Source organism: Lissotriton helveticus, chromosome 9 (genome assembly GCF_964261635.1).
Source record: "Lissotriton helveticus chromosome 9, aLisHel1.1, whole genome shotgun sequence".
In the NCBI taxonomy this organism is placed as follows: Eukaryota; Metazoa; Chordata; class Amphibia; order Caudata; family Salamandridae; genus Lissotriton; species Lissotriton helveticus.
This window is the reverse complement of record NC_136070.1, coordinates 1265798314-1265826271: the sequence shown is the minus strand read 5'-3', so window position 1 is coordinate 1265826271 and position 27958 is coordinate 1265798314. Positions and strand designations below refer to the sequence as shown.

Below are 27958 nucleotides of genomic sequence, written 5' to 3'. Positions count from 1 at the left end.
TGTGGCTCTGTGTGTGTGTGTGTGTGTGTGTGTGTTTGTATATGTGTGCACATGGATGTCAGGAGCATGTGAAAGCATGCCTGGTGCCTGCTATGGGTCTGCAACAACATTCCTACTGATTCTGTGTGTGTGTGTTTGTGTATGTGTGCACATGGGTGTCAGGAGCATGTGAAAGCATGCCTGGTGCCTGCTATGGGTCTGCAGCAACATTCCTATTGGTTCAGTGTGTGTGTGCTTGTATATGTGTGCACATGGGTGTCAGGAGCATGTGAAAGCATGCCTGGTGCCTGCTATGGGTCTGCAGCAACATTCCTACTTATTCTGTGGGTGTGTGTTTGTGTATGTGTGCACATGGGTGTGAGAAGCATGTGAAAGCATGTCTGGTGCCTGCTATGGGTCTGCAGCAACATTCCTACTTATTCTGTGTGTGTTTGTGTATGTGTGCACATGGATGAGGGGAGCATGTGAAAACATGTCTGGTGCCTGCTATGGGTCTGCAGTAACATTCCTACTGATTCTGTGTGTGTGTGTGTTTGTGTATGTGTGCACATGGGTGTAGGAAGCATGTGAAAGCATGCCTGGTGCCTGCTATGGGTCTGCAGCAACATTCCTACTGATTCTGTGTGTATGCTTGTGTATGTGTACACATGGGTGTCAGGAGCGTGTGAAAGCATGCCTGGTGCCTGCTATGGGTCTGCAGCAACATTCCTACTGATTCTGTGTGTGTGTGTGTGTGTGTGTGTGTGTTTGTATATGTGTGCACATGGATGTGGGGAGCATGTGAAAGCATGCCTGGTGCCTGCTATGAGTCTGCAGCAACATTCCTACTTATTCTGTGTGTGTGTGTGTGTGTTTGTGTATGTGTGCACATGGATTTGGGGAGCATGTGAAAGCATGCCTGGTGCCTGCTATGGGTCTGCAGCAACATTCCTACTGAGTCTGTGTGTGTGTGTGATTGTGTATGTGTGCACATGGGTGTGGGTAGCATGTGAAAGCATGCCTGGTGCCTGCTATGGGTCTGCAGCAACATTCCTACTTAGTCTGTGTGTGTGTGTGTGATTGTGCATGTGTGCACATGGGTGTGGGGAGCATGTGAAAGCATGCCTGGTGCCTGCTGTGGGTTTGGTTTTGGTTGAGTATGAATTGTAGGAATTCCAGGGGGTCCCCTGGCTGTGGGTGTTAAGAGGTTTCATACATTCACGCTTGTAGTGGTCAGTTTTCATAGCTGTCTTACAATGAGGGGAGTTCATCTACAGCACATGGTGGGGTAGAATTCCTGTACTTAACAAAAGTGTGTTCTATGTGTGCCTTTATGAGTGCCTTAAAATACACAAGCAGACACATATACAGTGCCTTAAAACAAACACACTTATAAGACAAGCCTAGGTAAATGAAAAGAGTTCCCTGAAGGCATTTTTGCTCCTTTTACCTCGATCCAATGAGGCCCTGATCTGACTGTATGGGTAATTGATTTAAATTGGAATCACTTGTAATTGGTCCTTTTAAAAGCAGGAGTAATTCTGTCCTCTACAAAGGAAAGTTAATTGTCCACTTTTAGTGTTTTAAATCTTTTCCTATTTCCTGTTGTGACCTCATGGGGCCGTATGGGGAAACATCCTTTACAACGTAACTGGTACAACGCGGTACCGTTACGACGCAGCTTTAACAACGAAAGTTGTTACAACGACTTTCGCTGGAGGGCGCTCTAGGATAGGCGGTAGTTTAATTTACTATCCAACACCTTCCCTACTATCCACGGGGACTGGTGTTGGAATAGTAAATTAAACTATTCACTATCAGCGCCCCCCCAACGCAAGTCGTTGTAACGACTTGCGTTGTTAAAACTGCGTCGTAAAGGGACGCGTTGTAATGGTACGCGTTGTACCGTCATACATGCGGCAGTATGTACCAGTCGGATGGATTCGCCTCTGAGTGCTGGATCAGCTGAGACTGATGCACCCTGAACAACTGCAGAGGGCATGAGTATAGTGTGGGCGGAGCCTGCTTAGCACACTCTACAGTGCAGAACAAGGCACGCCAATATCTTTCCTATTCATTTCAGCTACGTCCTTTTTTCTTGAATTTCCAGAATGCGTCTGTAACTTCCTGGGCACTGACCGCAGCCAGTGTGCCTCCCAGGATGAGTGTGTCTGTGACAGAACCAGAGGGCAGTGCCAGTGTCTGCCACATGTGCAAGGCCAGAGCTGTGATCGCTGCAGTCCCAACTTCTGGAACCTGGCCAGCGGTAAGGGGTGTGCGTCCTGCAGCTGCGACCCCAACAACTCTGTCAGCGGAAAGTGTAATGAGGTAAGGCACACGTATACTCACGAAAGACACATATCACTGCATCTGCCAGGGGCATCCAGCACTAGACAGCTGGTATCTGCCTCTTATATAATTCATTGGCATATAGTCTTAAAGCCTATCATATGTTACACAGTGTCGGTCAGGACCATGTAGTTATGGGTCAGCGGCTCTTGACATTGAAATGCTGTTTTTGGTTTGCTTATAACTTTGGAATCAGTGCACGAAACTTGGCAATCTATCAACTCAATCAGCTAAGTTCCAGCATGGCAAGTTTTGTGAAGATCAGTCCACAAAAAAGAAAGTGTGGAGGGAAGAGGAGAAAAAGTGTATCATTTTTAGGTCGAGCATAGCCAGCACGCATGCGCTGTCTGCAAGACCTGCTGCAAGCAGTATACAGAGTGTAATCCCACCTGCCGCTTGCCATTGATTATCTACTGCGTTGCTCTTCTTTCCTGGCTCCTTATTGGTTGGCCCTCCCAATACATCACTTCCGTTTTATCGCAAGAGGCATCAGCCAAATACAGTTTTGTTACGCTGTAAGTGTTTATGTGTTTCGTTTAGGGACTACTTTTTTGTGTGTTAGTGATATTCTATCACCACTGCGACAAGCACAGTGCACGGTTTCATTTTTTTTTATCACTATGGTGCCCGCTTCATGGGCCGCCATGCACAGGTGCCACGCTTTATATTTTAGCACGGCACCCGCTTTCTTCATTATTGGTTAATTACTGTGCAGGTGCACCGTGCTTTATGTTTTAACATAGCGCCCGCTTTTATATCTACAACATGGGTGCTGCGCTTTATGTTTGCAACAAGGGGTGGTGAGGGACAGAGTCTCTGAATTAAGCAGAATACTCTCACCCAGTCAAGAGATCAGGGCTAGATCCAACACCGTTTTTTTAGCTCATTGCACCATCCCAGTTTCAGAACCTGGCTGTATGCAAATTAGTCTGTCCCTGGCCCAGTGCATCATGGGAACAGGGCAGACCAGACTACAAAAGCCAATTCTTACACTGGGAAGGAAACAAGCTTCCGGGGACCGGTTTCTGGCATTTCAGCCGTCTTCGGCCCGGCTTGCTTCAATCCTGATGGTGCAATGAGCAAGGGACTCACATCTGAGTATACCCTTCCACGCTTAGGGTGGACAAAATTATTTACAACAAGGGGTGGTGATGGACAGAGTCTCTGAATTAAGCAGAATACTCTCACCCAGTCAAGAGATCAGGGCTAGATCCAACACCGTTTTTTAGCTCATTCACCATCCCAGTTTCAGAACCTGGCTGTATGCAAATTAGTCTGTCCCTGGCCCAGTGCATCATGGGAACAGGGCAGACCAGACTACAAAAGCCAATTCTTACACTGGGAAGGAAACAAGCTTCCGGGGACCGGTTTCTGGCATTTCAGCCGTCTTCGGCCCGGCTTGCTTGAATCCTGATGGTGCAATGAGCAAGGGACTCACATCTGAGAATACCCTTCCACGCTTAGTGTGGACAAAATTATTTACAACAAGGGGTGGTGATGGACAGAGTCTCTGAATTAAGCAGAATACTCTCACCCAGTCAAGAGATCAGGGCTAGATCCAACACCGTTTTTTAGCTCATTGCACCATCCCAGTTTCAGAACCTGGCTGTATGCAAATTAGTCTGTCCCTGGCCCAGTGCATCATGGGAACAGGGCAGACCAGACTACAAAAGCCAATTCTTACACTGGGAAGGAAACAAGCTTCCGGGGACCGGTTTCTGGCATTTCAGCCGTCTTCGGCCCGGCTTGCTTGAATCCTGATGGTGCAATGAGCAAGGGACTCACATCTGAGTATACCCTTCCACACTCATGGTGGCCCTTGCTCATTGCACCATCAGGATTCAAGCTTGTTTCCTTTCCAGTGAAGAATTGGCTTGGTAGTTTGGTCTGCCCTGTTCCCATGATGCACTGGGCCAGGGACAGACTAATTTGCATATAGCCAGGTTCTGAACTGGGATGGTGCAGTGAGCTAAAAAACGGTGATGGATCAAGCCCTGATCTGTTGACTGGGTAGGAGTGTTCTGATTAACTCAGATACTCTGTCCATCACCACCCCCTTTTTGTAATTATTTTGGCCACCATGAGTGTGGAAGGGTATGCTCAGACATGAGTCCCTTGCTCATTGCACCATCAGGATTCAAGCAAGCCGGGCCGAAGACGGCTGTAATGCCAGAAACCGTTCCCCGGAAGCTTGTTTCCTTTCCAGTGAAGAATTAGCTTGGTAATTTGGTCTGCCCTGTTCCCATGATGCACTGGGCCAGGGACAGACTAATTTGCATATAGCCAGGTTCTGAACTGGGATGGTGCAGTGAGCTAAAAAACGGTGATGGATCAAGCCCTGATCTGTTGACTGGGTAGGAGTGTTCTGATTAACTCAGATACTCTGTCCATCACCACCCCCTTTTTGTAATTATTTTGGCCACCATGAGTGTGGAAGGGTATGCTCAGACATGAGTCCCTTGCTCATTGCACCATCAGGATTCAAGCAAGCCGGGCCGAAGACGGCTGTAATGCCAGAAACCGGTCCCCGGAAGCTTGTTTCCTTTCCAGTGAAGAATTGGCTTGGTAGTTTGGTCTGCCCTGTTCCCATGATGCACTGGGCCAGGGACAGACTAATTTGCATATAGCCAGGTTCTGAACTGGGATGGTGCAGTGAGCTAAAAAACGGTGATGGATCAAGCCCTGATCTGTTGACTGGGTAGGAGTGTTCTGATTAACTCAGATACTCTGTCCATCACCACCCCCTTTTTGTAATTATTTTGGCCACCATGAGTGTGGAAGGGTATGCTCAGACATGTGTCCCTTGCTCATTGCACCATCAGGATTCAAGCAAGCCGGGCCGAAGACGGCTGTAATGCCAGAAACCGGTCCCCGGAAGCTTGTTTCCTTTCCAGTGTAAGAATTGGCTTGGTAGTTTGGTCTGCCCTGTTCCCATGATGCACTGGGCCAGGGACAGACTAATTTGCATATAGCCAGGTTCTGAACTGGGATGGTGCAGTGAGCTAAAGAACGGTGATGGATCAAGCCCTGATCTGTTGACTGGGTAGGAGTGTTCTGATTAACTCAGATACTCTGTCCAACACCACCCCCTTTTTGTAATTATTTTGGCCACCATGAGTGTGGAAGGGTATGCTCAGACATGAGTCCCTTGCTCATTGCACCATCAGGATTCAAGCAAGCCAGGCCGAAGATGGCTGTAATGCAAGAAACCGGTCCCCGGAAGCTTGTTTCCTTTCCATTGAAGAATTGGCTTGGTAGTTTGGTCTGCCCTGTTCCCATGATGCACTGGGTCAGGGACAGACTAATTTGCATATAGCCAGGTTCTGAACTGGGATGGTGCAGTGAGCTAAAAAACGGTGATGGATCAAGCCCTGATCTGTTGACTGGGTAGGAGTGTTCTGATTAACTCAGATACTCTGTCCATCACCACTCCCTTTTTGTAATTATTTTGGCCACCATGAGTGTGGAAGGGTATGCTCAGACATGAGTCCCTTGCTCATTGCACCATCAGGATTCAAGCAAGCCGGGCCGAAGACGGCTGTAATGCCAGAAACCGGTCCCCGGAAGCTTGTTTCCTTTCCAGTGAAGAATTGGCTTGGTAGTTTGGTCTGCCCTGTTCCCATGATGCACTGGGCCAGGGACAGACTAATTTGCATATAGCCAGGTTCTGAACTGGGATGGTGCAGTGAGCTAAAAAACGGTGATGGATCAAGCCCTGATCTGTTGACTGGGTAGGAGTGTTCTGATTAACTCAGATACTCTGTCCATCACCACCCCCTTTTTGTAATTAAGCGCTTTATGTTTGAGCATAGTTCCTGCTTTTCTGTTTAAAAAGCAGTATCTTTAAGTCTCACAAATGCGATACCTATTGCATTGCAAATGTTTTTTTTATTTTAGCTCAAATAGAAATGTTGCTGAAAGATAAAGCAAGGTTGAACTGGTAGAACTTTCCTCAGAAAGCATGTTTTTTTGGATTTGGTGTAAATCCGTCCAAAAGTTTTGGAGATATTTACATTTAAAAAGATGCAAGGCAGGATTTAAAGGGTTAACACTTTTGGGTATATTTTTTAAAACCTGCAAAAATTATCCAGTTAATTAACATATTTATTTATTTATTTATTTATTTATTTATTTTTTAAATGTGTTTACACAATGTGATAGCTGGATTAGGGCTAAACTTTTTTTCTAGCCATGTGGAACCTTCAGAGTCAGCTCTGATTTGAGAGTTTTGCACTGTGAAAACAATTTCCACAGCTGGACTGACCCCAAGGTGTTTGCCCCATAGCAGTTGTGGGGGATTTGTAAAAAATGTAAGGCATTCCTGAAAAAAGGTGCTCTTTTCGGCATCCAACATTTTAAGCCTCGGATTTGACTAGCATTTTGTCCCTTACTCTCGAGCTGAGCTTGTCGCGTACGTTTCATGTACTAGAAAAAAGCACAAGCAAAGGCAAATACTAAAATGAGATTCTCTATTTGCTTGGAAGGCAGGAGGAAGGGCACAGGGCCTTACTGCAGTCCAGGCACTTTGCCGAACCTCCGCTGTTCAGGGACTCACTCAGGTTAGGTTCCCTGTCTGGCGCCGGACAGTGCCCTGCATACGTTGGGCAACCAAGGCAGGTTGGTTGGGTGCAGCGGTGTTCACAATTCAGTGCAATCGCAAATTGAGAATAATTTCAAGGGTGCAGGGGTGTCCAAAGGACACCCTGTTGCACCCCTGAAATAAGCATGGGTGCACATGTGCTGCACATACATGCCCTAAGGGCATGTATGTGCATCACATGACACTTTGAAAAATGCAAAAATGGGCATTTTTCAAGAAATTCACAAATTACCACCAACTTGAAGTTGGTGGTAATTTGCGATTCCTTAGGGACAATTACCAATTTTTTTTTTCTTCCTACATTGCATTTAAGGAATTGCAAATTTTGAGATTCCTTAAATGCAATCGCAAAATAAGGAATCGCAAATTTGCGATTCCTTATTTTGCACTGAAATTTGCTACATATATATACCATTTTGCTCCAATGAGTTTGCGAAGGCCAAAATTTGCGAACCCATTTGAGCTTCATACATCTGGCCCTTACTTGCAAAGGGTACAGTAACACAAAAACTGTACACATGAGAACATCATTTTGGATGCCTTGTGTTATGTTGTGTGCATTCATAAACATAACTTGAGAGACAGAGATCTGAGCAGCGCCACGCCAGATGGCCTACAGGGCAGCGCCCAATTCACCCATGAGTGTAATGAACGATTAGTCCTCACGTGGCTCTGTTGCCTCAGTTTGCTAAGTGAAAGCTATGTGCTCTCTTTCAGTTCACCGGCAAGTGCCAGTGCCGGCCGGGCTTTGGGGGGCGCACCTGCGCAGACTGCCAGGAGAACTACTGGGGAGACCCGAATACTCAGTGCAGAGGTGAGTCCTTGAAAGTGGCAGCAATCGTAACCATGTTTGCTATTAGAAATGTGCCTGACGTAAGTAACACCCTATCATTTGTGTTTTTTAACTGACATTACCACAGAGGTGGACTTGCCTATCTTTCTACTGGATTATTTTAGACACACTGGTGCATCCCAAACGCCAGTGGTGAGCCACCGTGCAGCAATTCACCACTACCACAGAGCCCATGACCAACACAACTGTCTTCCCTCAAAGGTTCTGTTAAGGTCCTTTCTTCCAGTGTAGCCTAAAATCTGTGTTTCCGCAAACACCATGGGAGCAGAATGGAATCTGGCTGAGGTTGCATCTGCGCCTTTGACCGTTCAACAAACTCCATGGCACTGTGCGCTTCCCTCAGGAGGACCTCATAAGGCCTTCGTGACGGAAGCACAAAGTGCCATTTTGTATCACTTACATTGTGTGCCATATTTGTAGGGCCGGTTGCCCAATTACAGCCTCTGTGCAATAGCCACCAGTTATTACCCTTAACCAGAGCTGTAGGAAATTCTATGATCACATTATGTAATGGGCGCTAACATTTACAGTCGAAAAGCCATACGGCGACCTTTGTTAGCTATCTTGTTCAAAAGCAACCCTTCTTCCAGTTGGTCTGCTCTTCTATTTGGCAGAGTAATGAACGCTCCCCTATGATTTGATGTCCCGCGCTCTTCATCGTTCACGCCTGTCATTCACTGATACCTGCACACTGCTATTCTTATCCACTAAATATTGGCCTGGAGTGAAAGTTTATATAGTACATTTAGGTGCTTGTTACGCTTGCCTGAGATCTTCTGGAAACATAACCTTTAGAAAAACAACTCCTGTCCTCTTTCTGGGGCGACATCAATGACTTGGAACTGTTTCCAAAAGCACCCAGCAAAGATGCCCTTGTTAGAAAACTAATGTCACAGGTAGTAACTGTTCCTTCTCTAACATATAGGGCTAGATGTACTAAGAATGGATTCGGTAAAAGGGGTCGCGTATTGTGCACCGGCTTTTACCAAATCCATTCTGTTCTTGCAAACTGACCTAGCTATGTCCTTATAGGAGGATTCACAAAATCATGTTTCATAGTGGGCCGCCATTCAGCCTAACTCAAGAATATTAATGAGGTCGGTCACAAATTGCTACCCACTATGATTCACAGCCATCACAGGGATGGTGGCCTTCTGAGGTTAGCAGACCACCAAGTCTGTGACTTCTTTTAAATAAAGCATTAAAAAAAATGTAATCCTTTTTCCTCAAAATTAAACTTGTAAGTAACATTTTGTAGGTGTAGGCAGTGGTACACTTAAAAAATATTTTTTTTTCAACATTCACAAAGGAAAGAGGTCCTTTGGGCACCCCTTACTGTTCCTGTTTCAGTAGACGATAATATATTGTTGTTTTGTGACAGGATTACGGTGGCAAAACATTTATATATTCCACAGCAATTCGGTAGTTGAAAGGGATGCCCTAAACATGCCCAAATTACATACCAAACTGGTTTGTAGTTGCAAACCGTAATTGAGGTTCGGTAATGTGTTACAGAAACGCAATTTGGGTTTCTTACATACCAAAATACCTTTTTGCTGTTGCAAATGGCTTTGATTCTGAGACTCGGGCCATTTACAACTGCAAAACGGCTTCATACATTTGGCCTGTAATTCTTTCTAGCAGCGTTCCCTTTACAAAAACATTCCCAGCATCATGAAGATCATGGAATGATGGTGATGAAGATTTCTAAAGTCTATGGGCCTGATTCACAGAACCAACTTAAGACAAAATCCAAAACTTACTACCATTTTGGTATTCACAGAAGGCACTTACTCATTTCGATATTCACAGAAGTTAGGAGTTCTAACTTTACTACTCCTAAACTGAGAAAAATCCTAACTTTAAGACTTTTGGTATTCACAGAAGGCATTTAGGAGTCAAGTTTATTTATTTATTTATTTATTATTAAATTTATATTGCGCACAGCTACCCGTAATGGGTTTCCCGGCGCCAGGGACAGACTGAAGAAGAAAAGACAGGTGATTGCTGAATAAAGAATACACAGAGCTGTGATCAGTTAAACAACAAAGTTTTCAATTTTTTGCGAAAAGCAAAAAGATTAGTCTCCATTTTTAGCGCCAGCGGAAGAGCATTCCACATCTTCGGCCCCAAATGGGCAAATGAGCGGCCTCCCATTTTTGCCAAACGAATTCTAGGAACTACAAGGTTGGCTTGATTAGATGACCTGAGGGGACGACAGGGCTGGTAATCCTGAACAAGATTGTGCAGATAAGTGGGGGCAGAGCCCTGGCGAATCTTGAACAGAAGACACAAAGTTTTGAAAGCCACGCGGTCGGGAATTTTTAACCAATGAAGGTCACACAGGGCTTGCGTAGCAGACATTCTTCGTGGGACATTGCACAACAGGCGGGCAGCTGAGTTCTGTACAACCTGGAGAACATTCATAGTGGCTTTATCGGCTCCCAAATAAAGCACATTACCGTAGTCGATACGGGACATTACAAGAGCCTGAACAACCATTCGACGAGTGGACTCAGGCAACATCCATAGGATCTTCTGCAACCAGCGTAAGGTATTAAAGCAGATTGCAGCGACCTTAGTTGCCTGCTGTCGCATCGAGAGTTTCTCGTCGATTAGAAAGCCGAGGTTACGAGCAACTGGCACGGGGGTAGGCAATGGACCCATGTCACTGGGCCAGTGTCTGGAGCCCCACAGATCTTTGTGTTTGCCAAGTATAATAACCTCGGTCTTTTCACCGTTAAGTTTTAACAGATTAGCCTGCATCCAGGCAGCTACCCGAGAAAGGCCGATTTTAAGGGCAGAGGTATCCTGGACCCTGCTGCCAGACAGGGAAAACACAATCTGCGTATCGTCTGCATATGAGTATATGGACAGACCGGCGTCCTCAACGATAGAAGCAAGGGGTCTGATGTAAATATTGAACAACAAAGGGCTCAATATAGACCCCTGAGGGACGCCGTACGCAGATGGACAGATCGCCGATTCAGCTTTGTTTGAAAAAACCTGGAATGTACGCTCATTAAGAAATGAGGCCAACCAGGCAAGCGCAGATCCAGCAACACCGAGGGAGTGAAGGGACTCCAGTAGAATAGAGTGCGACACGGTATCAAAAGCCGCGCTTAAATCCAAAAGGATAAGCGCAAAGGTCTCACCGCTATCAATACCGTGTCGGAGTCGCTCAGTCACCCCCAGAAGTGCGGATTCGGTGGAATAGTTGGCGCGAAAGCCTGATTGGGATGGATGAAGATATCCTGTTTTTTGAACAAACTCATTTAGCTGGATGTTAATATGGCGTTCTAGTATTTTAGAACAAGCTGGCAGCAGGGATATAGGCCTAAAGTTGGCCAGGTTAGTAATGTCCACACCAGATTTTTTTTGTAAGGGAACGACCATGGCATGTTTCCAAACCTGTTCAACACGCGATTCACTGAGGGAGATGTTGAGTAGCCTCATTAGAAATCTACGTGGTTCAAGGTCGAGTTGCTTTAGTATCTTCATGGGGACAGGGTCCCGAGGAGAGCCTGACCTAATGCTTTTTAGGCATGATAGAAAAGACACATCATCAAATAATTTCCAGTTGTACAGAAACTCAGTGGGAGGAGCAGGGACATTACAACAGAAGCCAAGCAAGGAAGAATCCATAGAAGGTGAAATAGAAGCTAGGGATTGGTGAATGCCCTGAACCTTCGAAACAAAAAAGTCCGCAATGTTATTACAGTGTATGCCATCTAGAGCCGGCAACGCGGGAACAGTGTCAGCACCTGTAAGTTTCTTAACAGTGGCAAAAAGAGTCCGAGGACAATTCTGCACTGAGGTGATGGTAGAGGTAATGTAAGCAGCTTTGGCCCGTTTACAGTTGGCATGATAAGCCTTTAGCCCATCCTTGTAAATCAGTTTAGAGGTTCAAGTTCAAAAGACCTTTATTCGAATTTCATAAAATTCATAAAAGTACCGATCACAACAACAAACCATTTCAATATATATACAAACAAATAAAAAGTGTTATACAGAAAAACATTTAGGAGTCCTAAAGTTAGGAGTCCTAACTTCTGTGAATACCGAAATGAGTAAGGGCCCGATTCACAGAACTAACTTAAGACAAAATCCTAAACTTACTACTTTTGGTATTCACAGAAGTTAGGATTTTTTCTTAAGTTTGTCTTAAGACAAACTTAAGACAGACTTAAGACAGACTTAAGACTTAAGTCTGTCTTAAGTCTGTCTTAAGTCTGTCTTGAGTCTGTCTTAAGTTTGTCTTAAGACAAAATCCTAACTTCTGTGAATACCAAAAGTAGTAAGTTTAGGATTTTGTCTTAGGTTAGTTCTGTGAATCGGCCTCTAAGTGCCTTCTGTGAATACCAAAATGAGTAAGTGCCTTCTGTGAATACCAAAATGAGTGAGTGCCTTCTGTGAATACCAAAAGGAGTGAGTGCCTTCTGTGAATACCAAAATGGTAGTAAGTTTAGGATTTTGTCTTAAGTTAGTTCTGTGAATCGGGCCCTATGAATTACGGAAGCAAATCCCTGTGTGAGAAAATGTTACAGGTAAGTAGCTTTTCATTATTCCCATTGCCTTTATGCGTATTATCCACATCAAGTTATGCCGATTCATGATCTATATTTTGTTTCTTTTTGCCAGCATGCGACTGTGATCACAGAGGGATTGAGGCCTCACAATGCAACAGGGCCAGTGGCCACTGCACCTGCCGCCAAGGTGTGTCGGGAGTCCGCTGTGACCAATGTGCCCGCGGGTTCTCTGGGGAGTTCCCTAACTGCCAACCTTGCCACCAGTGCTTTGGAGACTGGGACCGCATTATCCAGGACCTGGCTGCCCGCACCAGGGCCCTGGTCCAGCGTGCAAAGGACATCCAGCAGACTGGCATCACAGGCATCTACGAGGAGAACTTCCGGGACCTCGAGGAGAAGCTCGCGACAGCGCAGGGCATTGTGAATGCCCGCAATGCCACGGTGGAGGCTGTGACCAAACTGATGAAAATCATAGATGACCTCAGGTGATGCAGGAAGTCATCTTCCACGCCTCATATTAATTCTTTTTTATCAGTATTGACTTTTATTGACATTTTGTTTAGCTCACACAGAAAAATAATTGTCTCTTGCAGAGCAAGTAGGTGTTAATACACCTCAACTAAATAGTACTCATTTTATCAACCACAGGAAAATCAAAGGGCAGTGTCCCTTCTGTGGTGCATCGAACCACAGACAAGGTGGTTATGCTCAAATCTCTGCAGCACTGAGCTATCAATACCAGCTTACTTTGCACCAGCAGGAAATAAGTGGTGGAGCATTCAGGCCTGCAGGTCCTGGCTTAGCCAGCCTCTGCACTGGACGCAGAGCAGTCCCCCACTGCTTGTGCTTGCCACCAACTCTTTAGCCACCACTCAGCTGGTGCTGTTCCCTCTTGATATTTATTAAAGGAGCTTAGGTGGGTGAAGTGAACTTAAAGCGACCTATGTCAAATGGAAGGTTTGTTTTGCAAATCAGTTCCCCAAATAATTTTTATGAAAATAATTTTAAGAAGGTCAAAGAATGATGTGTTGAAGAGTTCCGTCATGCAAAGAAGTAAAACAATAGGTCACATCTTAATACATTTATTGGACTAACTTAAAATAGCAGGTCTTACTGGCCTAGCTGTCTGCCCCCAATAGTTCCATTGGTGGAAGGCATCCTTTGGTGGCCCGACAGATTTAAGGCCATCAAAGGAAGGGCATTACACCCCTGCCCTATTTAGGGTAGATGAGGTGATGTCTGTGTTTCTGTCCATCACTGTCAGGTGAAACCGGGGACAGTAAAAAACAATAATGTAAACAGCACATGGAAAGCTCCCAAGTTGTGGGGGTGATTAGTTATTTGTTTTTAAGTAACAAACTCCCACTCTTGGGGGGCTTCTTTTGAGAAACAAAAACTTTGTTAAAGTTTGGTGAATGACCATTAAAGCCAACTATGCAGTCAACCAAATGTGTTGTACCGTAACAGGAACAGCCATAACAGAGGTTTATATCAATGTACAGTGAACCCCACTGGGCTAGTCTGCTAGGGTGGTGGATGTAATGTCCTCTGTCACCCTGGCAGAGTCTACTCTGTCCGTCAAACTTTAAAATCTGACCCGAAGACTACATGTTTGTCAAGCCTACTTCATTTTTGTTCAGTGCCCTCTCAATGTTACTGCTGTTGCTTAAAGCATGCAAATCTATGAAATATCCACTTACTTGTAACAATAATTAGAAACCTACTGCCTTAACCAAGGCTTGGCTAACGGCTTGCTCTCCTGTGGGATTGGTGGTAGTCATATCCACTGCCACCGTGGAAGATGGCCACCACACTAGCGGATGTTCCTCTGCCATATTTAGAGATCCTCACCAGCCTGGCTGAAATCTCTGTCCTTGAGAAGAGACGCCACCATGACAGTTCCTCGGAAGGCGCTGAAACTTTGCTCACCGGGGGTCATGTTGTATGCTGCTGCAAATCAAAGTTGGACATTGTTTTTGAAAATCAAAAACAAATGGCCACGACACCATGGGCATTTTCTCTGACCGTGTGGGGATAATTGTTTCCCTAGTTGGTCTACAACAAGAAAAATAACATTAGAATGTCTGCCCTAACTAGGGTTGATTATCTGACTCTATTAACTATAACTAATGGACCAACATCCAACCGGCCTTTGGTCCGTTGTTTCCAATGGCAGAGCCACTGAATCTCCGATGGTCGAAACATGGCGATCTTTCTGGCTTACAATGAAACAGGCGAGCTAACAGTTTGGCAAACAGAATACTGCACCAAACTGCCTCTTGGGCTACATATCCTAAAATTATGTATGCAAGAGGAGAAGACCTAGGGCCCTATTTACAGTTTGACTGATGACTTACTGCATCACAAACGTGACGATAAATACTGTTCGACTTATTATAAATGCCAAAGGTTATAAGGCCCTTGGAATCAGTGCCATAGCTTATAAGGCTCTTGTTATAAGATGGACAGGATATCCGTCAGGTTTGTGGTGGATTAACCCATCCACTCCACCAGACTATAAATCAGGCTCTTATCCCTAAATCTAACATAGAATTTGATGAAGTTGTGGCCTCTTTGTTCTTTTTATAAGGGTCCGAATATAGACATTATTCAGCAATCGCGTGGCTGCTTCTGAGCAGTCCATAAACAGTAGACGTTTTACATTGAAATATACCAGTTTTAGATTAGTCCGTTAGCTATAACTTGCTCACCCAACATGCACTGCTTATGACCTCACATATTTCCTTGGGGACAGTGGTAATCAGTCATTTGAACAATATTGTCCTTTAAATCTAATGTGTGATGTCATCAAGGACATCATTTAACATGTCATGAACGATGTAATATGTGAGGTCATAAGCAATGCATGATGGGCTCACAAGTTAATTGACTGAACTATAACTGGGTTATTTGAGTGTTTTTTGTCTATTTTTAATGTGATTTCTTGTCTCATTTCAACATCTATCTATCACAACACCTTAAACTTTTTTTCAGTTAATTTCAGGGTGTTCTGGCCTGAAGGCCAGGCCTGCACCCAACCCTAAACAGGAGGTCAAGCCCCATTGCGCACAGCCTCTGGCCATGCGCAGCGCGGTAGCACCGGGGCTCGCACTCAATCCTCCGCGGGCTTCCCCTTGCAGGCGACAAACCAATGCTGCGCCCATAGCTTGTCTACCAAAATGTTTACTGTTTTAAAATTAAGGAGCTGCTATGCAACTGAGAATGTGGGTAGGGTCAGTGAACACACGAGGAAAGGGGTTGATGTGTGTATGGAGACGTCTCCCTCTTTAACTATTTTTAGCCCCTTAAAAAAGTATTTTATGCCTCAAATTACTTAAAATATTCATACCATCCCATCATGTTGAACCCACTAGTTTCATACCTGCATTAACATCTAAGTGCTCATTTACTTCAGCCTTCTCCTCAGGCAAGACTTTAAATTCAACAGCTCCTTTTCCAGCAACATGGCATTTCAGCAGCTCCCATTCCACCAAAATGGCACTCAGGGGAGAGCCTCGCCTTTGTCCTGAATACACAATGTTAGCGCGCTAGTTGTTTGTTAGAACTCTGTGGTGTAGCAATAATAAAACCCTGCGCAATCATTGGACAGGATGTTTCTGCAGTTGCAAGTATGTTTTACTCAGAATATCAGACTTTGTTCTCACATGGCTGAGGAGAATAGTGTGAACCTATAGAAAATGTGCTCTCATTTCAGATTCTGGGCCACCTTCCATAATCTCTATGAAAAAATCATGTGGAAAAAAAGGTTTTCTCTCAAACATGGTTCATCAAATCCCAGCAGAGGATCAGTATTTTCCAAAGGGCAAAGTCACGTTAACGCGCACCACAATTCCTAAAATTGATATGGTACCAGGAACTAACAGTTTGCATAGTGACTAAAATCTGTTATATACGATCGACCTATTCACTTTAAATAGACTAATCAGAGCATATCTGGACAACAATACTCCAAATATCATACCTTTTTTAGTGTTTAACCCCATCAAGCCCACCGAGCACCTCGTGAGATGCTAGTTTCACTAAAACTACCAAAGAGATTTACAACAAATAATGAAAAGCAGGCGGTCTGAGTAAAGGTCTAACTTTCTGACAAATCAGAGAGCAAACTTTCCTATGGGAATTAAAAAGACAAATCAACGTTTCGGGGAAAAAATTAAGTTTTTTTTCATGGCCCTCACTTGATGAATCCATGTGAAAGATGTAATGGAGGAGCTAAAGTGGATGAACATTTTTTTGGTGGAAGGTTTCATGCAGATTCGTCAACCAGCACCAAAATTAATAAGAAAACAAAAAATGCATTTTTTATGGAATGTCTGTCCTCACTCAACTACTACACTGGCAATATCACTGCCAGAATGTTATGTGTGTTCATAGCATTTGTGGCTGTATATACACATCCTCTGCATACTTCTGCCATCTAGTGTTGAGCCCAGACATTTGCAACTTGTTTCTCTTCTAAGAAGTTCTAGTTACAAGACCGGTTGTGACTCCACCCTTTGTCCACAATGCCACCGTACACTGGCTCCACCTCAGATTGTTTCTACCACCATCTGGTTCAGTCAGTGGGGAACGCTGCTCCAAAATCAATGCATTTAGAATAAGATTTTTTCAGATCCGCTTCGGGTCCAGCAGCTCCCTTCTCAGCTCTGTGTTGAAATACAACTGATTGCATCAAGGAAGCCTTCTGTTCACATCGATGCATCTTTGGAAGTGATGGCCAACACGCAAGGTACCTAGAATGCATTGCGGCCTCAAGCAGCCATTTCCTTCCAACTCTACTAAGGGACTCTCAAAAATGTACCTAGGACAACATTATGGATCGCACTCAATTCCACTTTTATGCTAGGTGTAATGTAAATACACCTGGGACGACTACCATTAGGTCTGCAACCTCTGCCTCTCCACAGAGCACTTTGGGATATCCTGCAATGCCTGTCTTGCCTTCCGCTGTAAGAAGACTCTCTGGAATTGGAGTATTGAAGGATGGCACACCACAATATGCAGCAGCAAGTGTTGTCAGAGACGTACAACATGCCGGGCACCCAGAAGAAAGAGACGATCTGTCACACCAAGCACTGGATGATCCAGAGGCACGCGTCTCCAAGAGCTGTGACATCGAGGAGAAGTTTGAGTTCCTCAAGTCAGTGATGCAACCCATGCCAGCCTTGGGGCAAAAGTCAAATTTCAAGCTGCATGCTCTTGAAGGTTAATCTCAGAGCACAGCTCCCATGGAGTGAGACACCGAGCCAAGAGCAGAACCGGAAACCGCATAAAGCTTCAGGCCCAGCACATTCAGCCAGGACACCCCGGACCGAAGAACTTGCGTCAGCACCTACAAGGCTCCATCCAAGGGCACCAGAATTCACCACTCTGTGTTGCCCCCTTAGCACTGAGGCACCAAAAAGTCACATTCAGAGTTGAAATTACATCAGCGTAGGTAACAAGCTGCCATTAAAAACTTTCTGAGCCAAAGCCCCCTCCAAGGCCCACTCCACAACCTGCACCAAGGCCGATGGCAAAACCTACCTCAACGCCAAGATTAGACATTTCAGGGGATTGCACCTTTGAGAAGCTGGAAGATGTTCTGCCTGAAAAAAGAAGACACTGGCAAAATTCCTGCCAATCCACCAGCAACAGAACTTGGTCGGATAATCATAATCATAATCATATAATCCCTTTTGAGGAGTAGATAGGGTGTTCTCCTCCAGTGCCCTTAAGCCCAATAATGGTTCAAGACTTAACTAAGAGTCCTACACGCGTCCCACCTCAACCATCCATGCCCCTCCTTAATCACCACCTCTCCCTCCACCCTCACATCTATCTGAGCCGCAGGATTCAGATTCAGGTAGTCCTAATTGTCCCCAGGACCCAAACAACGTACCGTTTAAGCCACGGGGGTGAGGGGGCGACCAATGGGAAGATTACGTCATAGATCCACAGGATGACCATGATTTGGAGTCCTACCCTTCCAAACCATCCCCACCAGATGACCCATCTGTACACCATCCAATTATTCACAAGGTATCAGAGTGTCACCGCGTAAAACTACATACGGTGGAGGATGAGGACCTCTCTCGTCTCCAAACAATATCCAAAACTGAACTCACAGTTCACTATTTACTGATGCTTAGGAGGTTGAATAGTTTGGCTAATTGGAATGACAAGAAACCAGTTATGGCCACGGTGGTAACCCATTAATAAAAAACACATGCAATCCTGCTCCAGATGCCTCAGCTTACATTAGGAGGCGGATAGTTGTTAGTTCATACTCCCCATAGAAAGGTCTCTCACCTGACATGGACCCTAAAGAGATTGTTGCAGCAGGCAAATGGGGAGCACATTAGGGCAGGCACACATTGTTGTCTTGCCAACTTGATGGGCCTCCTCCTCAGATACAATACGAACTATTAGTAACACCGATAACAAGTGTTTCCTTGACGCAGGGCACACTGCAGCGAGGGGCACTAATACCAGCATCTTACTTTGCAGACATGCCTGACTTCTGGTGTCAGGGTTTAGTTACAATATGCAACAACACCTTTTAAATGTACCTTCTGACGGAACCACAGATGGACTAGGTGCTCGAGTAAATAAAGGTTAAAGACATAGGTAAGTGCATGGGTGCCCTTACAGATCTCCAGTCCCAGGTTAGCCTTCAGGAAGCAGCAGACTATAGGAGGTTCTAAACCAAGGGGCACATACCAGAGACCTCCTTATCAGCAATACCAGCCATCCTTTTAGGACCCCTAGCAGCCTAAGTCCTTACAAAGAGCCCCTATAAAGGAAATGGGTATTGTAAATGCAGGAGAGTTCATGCAAGGGGCTCCCATACTGCCAAAAAGTAACTCCCCTTTCCTTCCTCCATCCACATAACACGTGTCGGGGGAAGGCTGAGGCACTTCCTACTTCAGGGGAAAAACATCATCTCTGATCAATGGGTACTCCCGATTGTGCTGGAATGTTACTGCCTCAAATTTCAAACACACCCCAACATCCCCGCCCACGGCATATACTGAGTTCAGACCACCTTCTACATCTACTGTTCTTTAACATGGAGGGAAAGTAAGCACCGAACTGCGTGACACACCAGGTATGGGAACACATTGAGAGAAATATTAAATTTCAGCTGGAAATGGTATAGTCCAAAGCTCTGTTTTTAATATAAAATCAGGGCCTTCGGTGGTCATATCACTGAAAATACAAGATTTAAAAAAATATTGTCTACGGGTGCATGGAAGACAATTTCTATGGACTAGAATCTAGAAAATGCTAAAGTGATTCTGGTATTTTACTGACCTCTGCTGGTGGTTTTCTATCAAGAAAGTTAAATAGAGGTAGTTGCCAAAAAAATAAAAAAAATAAAGTCCCTCAGCAGAAAGCCATTCTGGTATTTTGCTGACCTCTGCTGGTCATTTTCTATCAAGACAGGTAAATTGAAGCAGTTAAACAGAAAAAAAAAGTCCCTAAGCGGAAGTCCTAGGGCTAATCTCCAGAGCCCACAAAGTAAATACACATATAAGTATATACTAAAGAATAAACAAGAGGTCTCGATCGCTCAACCTAAAAATGGGGCAACAGAACAAGTACATGCACACCAATGTGGTAAGGGGGTGTATTCCCTGTACTTTTAAATGCCAACATAGTATGGCTCCCTCCAGCCAATCCTCGACTTTTGGCCAATAAACAAGTTCATTCCTTCCGAACACTTTCCTATGGACATTCTATAGGACATTATTTCATTGCTGTATGAGTGAATGACTGGGTGTGTGAGTGGCTCTATGGGTGAGTGGCTGGGTGCATGAGTGGCTGTGTGCCTGAGTGGGTATCTGAGAGGCTGTATGGGTGAGTGAATGAGTGTATGAGTGCTGTATGAGTGAGTGATGGGCTGTGTGAGTGACTGTGTGTGTGAGTGGCTGTGTGAGTGGCTCTATGAGTGAGTGAGTGGGTGTGTAAGTGGCTCTGTGGGTGGATGAGTGAGTGGGTGTATGAGTGAGTAGCTGTATAAGTAAGTGGCTGGGTGTGTGAGTGGCGGTATGGGTGAGTGGGTAGCTATGTGAGTGGTGGTATGGGCCAGTTAGGGATTGTGTGAGTGAGTGTATGGGTGAGTGAGTGGGTGTGTGACTGGTTTTGTGGGACTATGAGTGGGTGTGTAAGTGTCTGAGTGAGTTTGTGAGTTGGTGGGAGAGTGCCTCAGTGGGTCTATCAGTGGGTGTGAGACTGCCTGAAAGGGTTTGTGAGTGAGTGTGAGAGTGTCTGAGTGGGTTTATGAGTGGGTGCATGGGTGAGTGACTATGTGTGAGTGGCAATATGAGTGAGTTAGTGGTTGCGTGAATGCCTGTATGGGTGAGTGAGTGGCTGTATGACTGAGTGACTAGATATCTGAGTGACTATGGGTGAGTGAGTGAGTGGGTGTGTGAGTGCTTTATGAGTGAGTGAGTGGGTGTGTGAGTGGCTGTGTGGATGAGTGGTATTTAAAAGGCTGTATGGGTGAGTGAATGCATGTGTGTGTACTGTATGAGTGAGTGATGAGCTGTGTGAGTGGCTGTATGTATGAGTGAATGGTGTGTGAATGGCTCTATGGGTGAGTGAGTGGGTGTGTGAGTGTCTGTATGGGTGTGATAGGGATTGTGTGAGTGCCTGTATGGATGGATGAGTGGCTGTATGCCTGAGTGACTGGGTATCTGAGTGACTGTATGGGTAAGTAAGTGTGTGAGTGCTGTATGAGTGAGTATATGGGTGTGTGAGTGAGTGGCTGTTTTGGGGAGTAGGTATCCGAAAAGCAGTATGGGTGAGTGAATGGATGTGTGAGTGCTGTATGAGTGAGTGATGAACTGTGTGAGTGGCTGTATATGTGAGTGACTGGGTGTGTAAATGCCTCTATAGGCGAGTGGGTGTGGGAGTGAGTGGCCACTTACTCAAACAGTGACTGGGTATGTGAGTGGATATATGGGTGAGTAAGTGGCTGTGTGAGTGGCTGTATTGGTGTGCTAGAGTTTGTGTGAGTGAGTAGGTGTGTGAGTGGTTTTGTGGGTCAGTGAGTGGATGTGTAAGTGTCTGAGTGAGTCTGTGAGTTGGTCTGAGAGTGTTTCAGTGGGTCTATCAGTGGGCTTTATACGGTCTAAGTGGGTCTGTGAGTGGGTGTAAGAGCATCTCAGTGGGCCCTGTGAGTGGGTGTGACAGTGAATGGGTCTGTGAGTGGGAGTGACAGTGTCTGAGTGGGTCTGTGAATGGGTGTGACAGTGAGTGGGTCTGTGAGTGGGTGTGACAGTGAATGGGTCTGTGAGTGGGAGTGACAGTGTCTGAGTGGGTCTGTGAATGGGTGTGACAGTGAGTGGGTCTGTGAGTGGGTGTGACAGTGAATGGGTCTGTGAGTGGGAGTGACAGTGTCTGAGTGGGTCTGTGAATGGGTGTGACAGTGAGTGGGTCTGTGAGTGGGTGTGACAGTGAATGGGTCTGTGAGTGGGAGTGACAGTGTCTGAGTGGGTCTGTGAATGGGTGTGACAGTGAGTGGGTCTGTGAGTGGGTGTGACAGTGAATGGGTCTGTGAGTGGGAGTGACAGTGTCTGAGTGGGTCTGTGAATGGGTGTGACAGTGAATGGGTCTGTGAATGGGTGTGACAGTGTCTCGTTGGGTCTGCGATTGGCTGTTAGTGTTTGAGTGGGTCAGTGAATGGGTGTGACAGTGTCTCGTTGGGTCTGTGATTGGCTGTGAGTGTTTGAGTGGGTCAGTGAGTGTGTGTGGCAGTGTCTCAGTGGGTGTGTGAGTGTGGGACTGCCTACATGGGTATTGAGTGGATATATGAGTATCTGAGTGGGTTATTTTAGTGGGTGTATATTTCTTTTTCCATTAATATCTCAGAAACTACTGAACCAATTTACACCAAATCATGAATAGCACACTTTCTGGACTAAGACCTAGCTTTCTGCCAAACTCGGTGTAATTCCGTTCAGCGGTTCGTTCTGTAGTCATGTCTAAAATCTCTACGGGAATTAACATGGGAAACACAGTTTTAAGACCCCCCCTCCCTTTTTTCTCAGCGCCCGCTTGACAGATCTCCCCAAAACATTCCATGCACAACTAGAAGCAGATGGTCACCTTTATTGTACAATTTTGGGAAGATTCGTCAAACTGCGCTAAAGGTATAACAAGTCAAAAAACACTTTTCCTTAAGAAAATAGGTACTAACTATAACTAGCTACTAGTGACTGCCAGTATGTAATATATATTTTCAGTCTTGTTTGTTTTCAAAAAATGTCTTACCTAATCATAATCTAATTCATTCTTCGTCAGCTCCATAGCTTCAGTAGAACCTGTTACTTAGAGCATTTGGAAGCGACAGAAGAGCTCCATTTTAAAGTTCTTTGTATTATTCTTACTCTCACGTTCACTCTACGGGCCTGATTACGAGTTTGGTGGGTGGGATACTCAATCACGAACGTGTCGGATATCCCGTCCGCCATATTACAAGTTCCATAGAGTATAATGGAACTGTAATTTGGCAGATGGATATCTGTCACATTGGTGACAGAGTAACCCTGTCCACTAAACTCGTAATCAGGCCCCTGGTGTTAATCTTGTTGTTAGTCTTAGTCCAGCCCCATTTTACATTACCACTGATCTGTTTCTTTTTTGAACCACAGAAACAAAATTACTGAGACTACAGAAGCCCTGACCCAGCTGGAGGGTGAGCTCACCGAGGTACAGGATGAGAACTTTGCGGCCAACTACGAGTTGACTTCGCTGGAAAGAGATGCACGGGCGCTCAACACATCTGCAAAGGAGCTCTCCCACCAGCTGGATGTCCTGAAAAACTCCAACTTCCTAGGTAAGTGGCACAGAGGAGGGGACCAACTGTGAGCGGCAATGAGTGGTTTCCTCAGGGATCTGAAGACATCAAAAATCCTTCTTGCCTTCTGTCCCTGAAGATGCAACTTAGGGATGAGGGGAGATGAGAGAGCTTGTGTGGAAGAGGTTGTCACTAAAATGACGCTCTGGAGGTATAGACTCGACTATTACTCAAACACAGATTTCCCCGCAGACCAGTAGTCATGATTGCCTGGCTGGGCTGGGACGTGTCACTGAGAGCTCTATCTGCAGACATGTAACAAACAGGGACTGATAACACCCTCAAGCCACCAGCTCCTACACCTCGCCCTACTTTTAAAAGATGAGTTATTGGACACGTGAAATCACAGACTTTGCAATCTAAAGTATACCGTTGGGGTCTTTAAATGGTATACGGGCTGGCTATGAGGAAGCTTAAGCTATGTGTCCGTAAAGCTGAAGTTGGAGTATTTGCCTAGGTGATTGCTTCGTGTAGTAGCATCTGTGAATACTAGATTCCTATTACAGCTCTAAGGATTCCATCTAAGTATTTGTGTTCTATTTGTGGACGGGGAGTATTGTAGTTTCAGCTTCAGTTGTTTGAGGCCGAATGCATTATAAGCTGTTATCACTCTACGCTTCACCAACTATGCCTACATGCCAAGCCCGAGGGGTCGTCCCTTAGAGTAGGAACAGTAGAATCTGTTGTATTGTTCTGCTACATGTGCGTTGTCTTGTGATCTAGGAGCTTATGACAGCATCCGCCAGTCTCACGCCAAGTCCCGCGAGGCAGAGCGCCAAGCCAACGCTTCCACCCTGGATGTGCCAAGTGCCGTGAGTGACTCCGCCAACACTCGCGAGAAGGCAAACGTGGTGATAGGGAAGAAGCGGGATGATTTCAACAAGAAGAATGCCGCAAATCGCAAGTCTCTGGTGGATCTTACAGCGAAGGCGGACATGCTCGACCTGAAGAAGATCAATGAAAAGGTGAGGGCGGGAATTATTCTAACACAGCTTTAATGTCCAGGTGACTGAGTATTTAAAGGGTATTTAATGGGTCTCAGAAGAAACTTAACATACCCAAATCTTTCCATGCCATCTGTCCATCAACTACTAGCAACATTTCCATTTCTGTAAGCCCCAAGGACAACCAGACATACCCACACCAATCTTTTGCCTGATGTCTTTTTTTACAGGAAACACTTAATAGGCCACATGGCCTACCCAACATACCAAAAGTACTTGTCCGTAGTCAGAGATCCATCACTCACTAGCAAAATATATAACATAAGGATGACAATATGTACACGTAGCTGTCTATCACCTTCAGGCTCCTGGCCGCGTACCTTGGTGAGCAGGGCTCCAAGCAGCTGTAGTGCCACCACAACTTTTAGCTGGCCCATCACATATGGGGTTTGCAGCTGTCTAGATCACCTTCACCCGACCATGGCAGGAGTAGTTCTGAGAATATAAACAATACTGGCTGGTCGGCCATGCAGCTGAGCACCGGTGAGGGTGTTTACTTCACCAGAAACACAAGAGGGTACCTGAAATACTGGATATAAGGAGAGGAAACCAGGGAACAAGTCAAAAATAGCAACAAAGAACCTCTCCTTAACAATCAATGAATACACAAGTAGTACATCCAACCTCAAAAAAACATTATCCCACTGTAACATTGATTATTCATATTTTATTTATCAAAAATATCTTTTCCAATATATATTTATTTACTTACAAAATGTATCTAGTAATTAATTTAAAAAAAAATGAAATTATGTACAAGGTTTTTGGTGAAATGAGCTAGGTGGGACAGACATCCGTCAATTTTTGACAGACGCAACTTTAAATGAGCCCCTGGTGATTATTTTAAATACTGAAAGTGAACACAAAGGTCACACAAAGTATTAAACATCCCCAGCCTGATGCCCATCCATCAATCACTAGAAAACCCATAGGAGACTACCCAGCCTACCCCAACCTGCCCTTATCCCGAATCCCATCAATTTCTATTAGGAGACATAAAGACAATCTAAGATACCCAAACCTGCCCACAGCATGAACACATCAGTTACCAGTAGCACAAGGGCAGAGCAGACACTACCCAGCCTGCCCAAGCCTGTCCTTATCTGGAGGCCCCTTACTAGCTTGAAACTAAGGGTGGCAAACAGACTCAAATCTATTCATAGCCTGAAGTCAATCAGGCAGTAACACCCAATGGGCACAGAAGGCCAAAGTAATGAACAAGAAAGTATGCATAGCTGCAGGCATGTCAATCGCATGAAACTTTTCCATTACGAAAAAACAAGTGCATGGCTGATAAATGTGTGCCTTCAGAAAATGAAAATCTGTACACAAAAACGTTTTTACTGTAATTCAACTTATCTGGTAAAATGTATCAGGTTATAGTTTTTTTATTTTATTTTCTGTACAAACTCCAAAGAGGCTAAACAAATTCTAAAGTAAGATTAGGAGTTCTAGAAAGGGAGGAAGGTAGAAATTACTAACTGCCCAACTAGAAGAAATATGTCTACAAGTCTGAGGGTTGTTTTAAAGTCAGCTGGAACAATTTCAGCGATTTAAATAAAGCAGAAATGCACCAAGCACATAGTTCTGTCTATCCCTTCATATTTCATTTGTTCAGTTGTAGATGTTAAAATACCTCCTGAAGGGGAACCTGGGAGAATGAACTGTTGCATGTGATAGAACATTTGTGCTGTTCATGCAGAGCGACTACACACACAACTGGTGTGTGTGCTGAGTGTGGAAGAAGTGAGGTAACAACACTCTGCATAAAACAAAACTAATGTAACTCAGCTACAAAGGGAACTTAAAAAAAGAATCCAAATATCTGCGAAGTCCGAACAGGCTGGCTTCATGCTGCAAGGAATGAAAAGGGAGCAGGTCTCGGCTATTTAAGTTCTCTTTAAGTCTTGACAAACCTGTTTATCTTCACTGAAGCTATTTATAGGATATATTTTGGGCTTTAAACAGCAACCGTTGTCATAGCACCTCCTTACAACAGCATTTTGTTTCAGTTTTAGTCGCTGTTTGTGGATTCCCACGCAGAAGTTCCTCTCAGTGCTTGTAAGCTGCAAATAGTAATGTCCCACAAGTGCATGTTTTCTATCAAACCTGAGAATAACCAAAGTTCATAAGAACAAGCCCTTCTACATAGCATGATATTTTGTGGTCCTTGAAGAGAGCAAAGCAGGGAATGGCCTGACTCTTCTAAAGAGGAGCGTGGTGGCAACGTGGATCAGCAAAAGCCTGAGGCAGGTCCTGAGACGGTAAACAACCTTTACAACACGGGCGAAACCCGGCAGTGCCATCACAACGCAGATTTTACAACGCAAGTCATTACCACGACTTGCACTGGAGGGCGCTCTAGACTAAGGAATAGTAGATTTACTATTCCAACACCTTCCCTACTGTACGTAGGCTGGAGTTGGAATAGTAAATCATACTATTCCTAAGTCCAGCACCCTACAGCGCAGGTTGTGGTTACGACTTGCGTTGTAAAAGCTGCGTTGTGATGTACAGCGATCATTTTGATCGCGTTGTAACATCATACATCCCCTGAGACGGTTAGAAGATGACCGCCAGGCTGAAGGGTCACCAAGCAGTTTGTGAACATCCACTCCAACTCAACAACTCAAGGAAGATCAGAGCCGGAGCTTGACAGACGAACTCCTCTTTAATCAAGTAGTCATTGCCGCTTTGACCCTGCTTGCCAGGCATGGTGTCTGATAGAGTCGTCCAGTATTGCACACGATCAAACAGCCGCAACATGAGGTCACCATCCGGCAAATCTCCTGCAGCAAATTAACATCCAAATGAGAAGGAAAGCTCTGGAGACCCCTTCTTCATTTGGAAGATGGAGGTGTTATCAAAAAACATGCCCACATGTGTGACCTTGGTGCTAGGTAGAATGTGTACTCTATGTATGGAAGTGCCAAGTAAGTCCTAAGGGGTTTTGGCAAGCCTACCACCTACGTACCTAAGGGTAAACATTTGCTGTTCAGTATATTCATGCACAGCTCACCCTCCAGTTTAACGTGTTTAGCCAAAACACATTTAAATGAAAGCCTTCGGTGTATCTGTTTTACGCAAACCTGTAAAGAATAATCAAAAGTCCTGAGTAGGTTGCAGCAAAATAGAAAGACCTAAGAAAGAAGAAAGTAGACTAAGAAAGAGAAGTATAAGACAGATAAGATATATGACATAAAGCTATGATTCATTTAGCAAGTGACATTTATGTGATTATCTCACGAACTTTAGTCCCCTTTTTGAAAGCAATGGTGATGATAGTTCGTCTAAATATAGGGGTCCAGATTCATAGCCAATGTGTACATTAAGTCCTAGGCGTGCACCTACGATTTATTAAAAACGTTCATGTTTTTTCAGGAATGCCTCTTTCCACTAATCCTACGCATAAGAAATGTACCAAGGAAGACAATTCTGAGGTTTAGACTTGGGTGCAGTAAGATTTGAGAGACAGTCACTCTTTGAACCAGTCAGAAGGGGATGTCTCACTCTAGAGACAGTCTAGCAGACCCCGTTGGAGCAAGCCGGGGCCAATGGGCCTCAACTGTGCGAGGTGAGGTCATTTGCCTCTGGTATCAGGGGCTCTATCTTAGTAGGCTCTGCAAACTGGGCCAAGTACAATCCCTTCAGCACTTGGCTGTCATGGTAGAAATAGCAAGTAGTGACAGGCTTCTCTGGGACGTGGGGTGGAGGTGCTCAAGCTCAAGACTCAGCCATACCGCAGCACAATAATTGAATGTCCAACCCAGTGCCTAT

At 45.0% G+C, this 27958-nt stretch overlaps 1 protein-coding gene across 2 annotated transcripts in view; it reads left to right on the top strand.

The window, feature by feature from the left end:
* LAMB2 (laminin subunit beta 2) overlaps window positions 1-27958 on the top strand; it is a 301168-nt gene that overhangs the window by 226615 nt on the left and 46595 nt on the right. For both annotated transcript variants that reach the window (XM_078661826.1, XM_078661827.1), the window contains 5 exons: window positions 2090-2307; window positions 7646-7742; window positions 12423-12795; window positions 22972-23156; window positions 23901-24142. In XM_078661826.1, the coding sequence (XP_078517952.1) occupies window positions 2090-2307; window positions 7646-7742; window positions 12423-12795; window positions 22972-23156; window positions 23901-24142 (1115 nt within the window). The remainder of the gene's footprint in view (window positions 1-2089; window positions 2308-7645; window positions 7743-12422; window positions 12796-22971; window positions 23157-23900; window positions 24143-27958) is intronic.